Raw genomic sequence first — 5,042 nt, 5'->3', positions numbered from 1 at the left:
AGCTAGGAAGACCGCCTCCATGGTCACAGTGATTCCCTTGCCAGGCAAGCATCGACTATGCTTGATCTGAGTCCACAAGAGGCCAAGAAGGAAGAATTAGTGTTATTTGGTCTGGGGAAGAGAAACCTGAGGGGGGGATCTGATAACAGTCTTCAATACCTTAAGGGTGATTATAGAGAGGATGGAGATGGGCTTTGTTTGTAGCTGTAGGGGACAAGACTTGAGTTGGAGATATCATTGCACCATGGTGCAAGTCCTGCACACTTTAAGTCCTCAACCTTTGTACAGTAAGGCCCAAGTATGGTGTTTAGAGCTTCCTGGAAGCATGCAACCCTTCCAGGCATCGGGTTTAAAGGACAAGAAACTACACCTATTTTTTTCAGTATATTTAGATAGAGTGCTTGCCGCACATGTCTCAATGAGACGTTTAAAATCTTACTCAAAATTCTCTGAAAGTTCTTTCACTTTAAGCTCCTCTTTGGAGCTATGATGTATAACAGATATGTGGCTCACTGGATATTCAAGATGTATGGGGCATGTATGATTTATGGTACATACAAAGCCAGAGGCTCCTGGCTAGAGGGTTTTTCCCCTCTGCTCAGGGACAGACCAATTCCCATATTTGGGGTCAGGAAGGAATTTTACCCCATGGTCAGATTGGTATGGACTATGGGGGTTTTTGCCTTTCTCTGTAACAGGGGGCATGACCTTCTTGAATGTATATTGCCAATGTTTCATAGAAGCAGTGCTGGCTGCCATGGTTCCCCTGCTTTACTTGTGGCAAGTTAGTGTTAGGCCTGTCTGTGTTTTGTCAGGGTTGACGGTAGTCTTATGTAGAATTTAGATGATGGATTGCATAGGATGGTTTGGATAGGGATGATCCTGCCTCAGGCATGGGCTTGGACTCTGGAGGTTTCTTCCAACAATAAGCGGCACTAGAAAATATCATTTGGAGGGTTGGGCAATGCAGAGTGAGCCCACCAGACCCCGCCCTTCCCTCCAGTAGGGCTGTTTTGGAGTGGGCATGCGCTGGTGCTGTGCATGCAGCAGTGGAGTGCACAGTGGGGGCACTGGGTGCAGCACTGCTGCAGCAGTGGCATTGGAGCCACTGCTGCCAGCTCAGTTTGGCAGGGTAAGCCGTGTTAGCCTGTCTTCCACTGCCTATGCTTCCAGCCCTACTACCCTATGATTTTATGAATGAAATGCAACGTGTAGTAGTGTGTATGGAGCATGTATGGTGCAGGTAGTTTGTGAATGTATGTTGTATTTGCAGTGTAAGGAGAATTAATGCAGGTTGTGTGATAGACGATACATGCCAGGCGTCCCCTTCTGCATAGAATGCTATGCGCAGAATCTGCAAAGTACACGTACAGTCTGTAGGGTGTTTAGAGCACAAGGCAGAGTAAATGCTAAATAGTAAACGTCAAGATCTATGTGCTGCACACATGGCTACATACGCACCCACACACATGGTGAATGTAGTTATCAAGATTTGTATGACATCATATATGACAGGGAGTGGAGCTGCGAGGGAGTTTTGAAGTAATGAGGGGTTGGGGAGAGCACTGGTGGCTAAAGGAAAGAACAGCAAGACATCAGGAGCTGGCCGGACTATGGAAGTAGTGCGTATGAGATGAGGAGGACTAACTCCCAGTGTAAAGGTAGGGAATGAGGGGCACCACCTATGAACTAGAACTTCATAGACCTTAAATGCTGGGAGTTGCAAGGGAGAGAGGAACAATGGAGGGAAAAGCACTGGTCAAGCCCAGTTCACTCTCCCTTTCAGCATCTACTCTCTGCCATTGTGCGATACAAGAGGATTTGATACTGAAAGTTTAGCCACTGAATCAAGCTGCGGCCCTGGTACTTCAACGCGTAGACCACATCCATGGGGGTCACAGTCTTGCGCTTGGCATGCTCGGTGTAGGTGACGGTGTCACGGATCATGTTCTCCAGAAAGCCCTTCAGCACCTCGTGTGTCTCCTTATAGATGAGGCTGGAGATGTGCTTCATGCTGCCATGGCGAGCCAGGTGGCAGATGGATGGGTTGATGAAGCCTTGGATGTTATCACGGAGAACTTTGTGGTGGCACCTGGCACCTCCTTTCTCCAGCGCCATGCCCGCTTTGCTGTGGCTAGACATGGTTGAGTCTGCGCAGGCTGCAGCGTGACATGGGTGCCTGGGCAAGATGGTATGACTCAGTGCATGGCAATTCTTATGTTCCTTAAAGTCTGCTCCCTGGCTACTGTCCTCTGCACAGGGAGAAAGGACACACTACCTAACAGTGCGGGGAGGAGCCGCTGTTGCTCCTTCCACCTCCTAACCCCTACTACTAAATGGCCAGCAGCAGTTCAGCTCAATGCTCGTGCCTCGCTTGTTCCAGAGCTCATGGCTGGGCTACCTCAGATACCAACAGAGGACAGATTTTAATACAGCTCGAGGGGGGTGTGATAAGGGTTTACAAACTGCTAAATGGTGACGAGAAATTCATGAGGAATCCTGCTTGCGCTCCAGAAAGTATCTTTGTACTTGGCTTATAAATTATCACAACACCGTGGACTTGGACTTTCATAGATTTTCATAGACATCAGGGCTGGAAGGGACCTCGGAAGATCATCGACTCCAGCCCCCCGGCCAAAGGGCAGGAAGTCAGCTGGGGTCATAGGATCCCAGCAAGATAAGCATCCAGTTTCATCTTGAAGGTGTGCAATGAAGGCGCTTGAACCACCTCCGGTGGCAGGCTGTTCCAGACCTTGGGGGCTCGGACAGTAAAGAAGTTCTTCCTTATGTCCAGCCTGAAACGATCTTGAAGTAGTTTGTGACCATTCGACCTCGTCATCCCTTGGGGCGCTCTGGTGAACAAACGTTCCCCCAGATGCTGGTGGTCACCCCTGATAAACTTGTAGGTGGCCATCAGATCACCCCTGAGCCTGCGCTTTTCCAGGCTAAAGAGCCCCAGGGCTCTCAGCCTGTCATCGTAGGGTCTGCTTCCCTGACCTCTGATCATTACTTCACTCACTTGCTAGAGTGAAGTAATTATCTCCCCCGTCTCGCAAGAGAAGAACTAGGGGTCACAACACGAAACGAGCAGGCGGGAAGTTTAAAACAAATGCAAGGAGGTCCTTGGTCAGTAACAGGTGGAGCTTGTTTCCACCAGATGTGGTGGACACTGCCAGCATAGCCGGATTCAAACAGAAATTGGCCGTGTGCTCGGAGGAGAGGGGCATCGGTTGTTGTCTAGCACAGGAGCGAGGGGCACGGCCTCTGAATCCGAACTTCCTGGGCCTTAGATACAGGAGGCTACAAGAGAAAAGGATCGGGAAAAAACCCTGTTCACTCTCCCTTCGAGCACCTGCTCTCAGCAGTGTTGCCAACCCCCCAGGATTGTCCTGGAGTCTCAGAAATTAGATATAAATCTCCAGGAGAGGCTGAGCGTCACCCAGGAGATACCCGATACGGCATTCATTAAATGTTGAATCAATTCTATTAAGGATTCTGGCTAAATGTCATGCTCCCGAAGACGACATAACACACACAACACCCGTAATATAAATAAGTTTGAACAAAGTAATCAAACTACAAGTATTATACTTGTAAAGATAGACCCCACCAACATAAAAACATTATTAATATAAATGTAGTAGTAAATCAAGACACGATCCACAATTGAGACAATCAAATCAAGTCTAACGTTAATCAGTAATAAAGGATATCTAACTCTAATCGCCTCAGCCTCATAAGTGAAAATTGCGAGACGGTTTATAACATTTGGATCCGTTTGCTGTAAAAGCAGGATTCATTTCTCTGTGTTTGAGAGGCGCATCAGTCTCTGCAAGTACGGTAATAAACAGGTTCTCCTTAAATCATTACGTGAAGACCGGTGTGCTACACAGCGGATGGGATCTTCCACAACTCCTGCACACACCGGGCAGCATCTTTTAGCCTCTGGGATGGAAAGTGGACGTCCAGCCAGAAGAGCTGTGGGCACCTGTTCGGTCCCGAGTCTAGTCAAAGAGGATCATCATTACTTATTGAGATCCAAATGTGGATACTTTTCTCCCCCCACTCTAATTTCCGGCAGCCCCTGGGAGTGGAGGACGACGTGGGTCAGGCTGGACAGGACCTCCGGTGACCGAGGAGCCCGATTCGGGACGTGCCCACTCTTCAGCAATGGGGCGCGTTGTTGCGCGGGGCAGTGGGACTCGCAGCCCCGGGCTGGTCGCCTGCGCCTGGCTCCGCCGCCAGAGCCCCGAACAGATGCCCACAGCTGTTGTGCGCGGGCGTGGGTTCCCGTCCCAAGGGATGGGCCATGTCTAGGAGTCGTGCGAGATCCCGAGCGCCGTGTACAACGGTGTCAGGGCAACCGGTTTGCTACCGGGCTCGCAGACACGGACAGAAACGACTCCGGCTTTTGCAGCCAACAGACCCGAAGGTAATAAAACCCTCCCGCAACGTGTTTTTCTAATTGCCAAAGAGCAGCCCCGACTCGTGCTGCCGGGGCCGAGCTCGTCTCCTCTGGGGAACCCGAAGCTTTTCTACAATGTGGGGGGGATCTTTCACGATCTCTGCCCGTCTCAGGACGACTGACGGCCACGTGCACGCGCGCCCCCCTCCCCACGGCACGTCTGCGCCAGCCCGGCGGCAGCGCGGACCCGGCGCACTGGGGGGAGGGGGCGGGGCCACCGCGCGTCACCGCCCCCCCAACGGCGCCGCGCCGTTCCGCTCGCTGACTTTTCTACAATGTGGGGGGGATCTTTCACGATCTCTGCCCGTCTCAGGACGACTGACGGCCACGTGCACGCGCGCCCCCCTCCCCACGGCACGTCTGCGCCAGCCCGGCGGCAGCGCGGACCCGGCGCACTGGGGGGAGGGGGCGGGGCCACCGCGCGTCACCGCCCCCCCAACGGCGCCGCGCCGTTCCGCTCGCTGATTGGCTGCTCCCGGCCGGGTCCCCCCCTCCCTCGCGCCGGGCGTGCGAGCGCGAGAGTTGGAGGGGGCGGGGCTCGGTTGTCATGGCAGTGACGTCAACGTGTGTCGGGGAC

At 52.4% G+C, this 5,042-nt stretch overlaps 1 protein-coding gene across 1 annotated transcript; it reads right to left on the bottom strand.

Moving 5' to 3' along the window:
* Nucleotides 1–1,782: 1,782 nt before the first annotated feature.
* Nucleotides 1,783–2,142, bottom strand: LOC102379915 (histone H4-like). Its single transcript, XM_006021996.1, has one exon. The coding sequence runs from the start codon at nt 2,140–2,142 to the stop codon at nt 1,783–1,785; it is 360 nt and encodes a 119-aa protein (XP_006022058.1).
* Between the last annotated feature and the right edge of the window lie 2,900 nt (nt 2,143–5,042).

Source organism: Alligator sinensis, unplaced genomic scaffold (assembly GCF_000455745.1).
Source record: "Alligator sinensis unplaced genomic scaffold, ASM45574v1 scaffold651_1, whole genome shotgun sequence".
In the NCBI taxonomy this organism is placed as follows: domain Eukaryota; kingdom Metazoa; phylum Chordata; order Crocodylia; family Alligatoridae; genus Alligator; species Alligator sinensis.
This window is presented reverse-complemented; position numbering and strand designations above follow the sequence as displayed.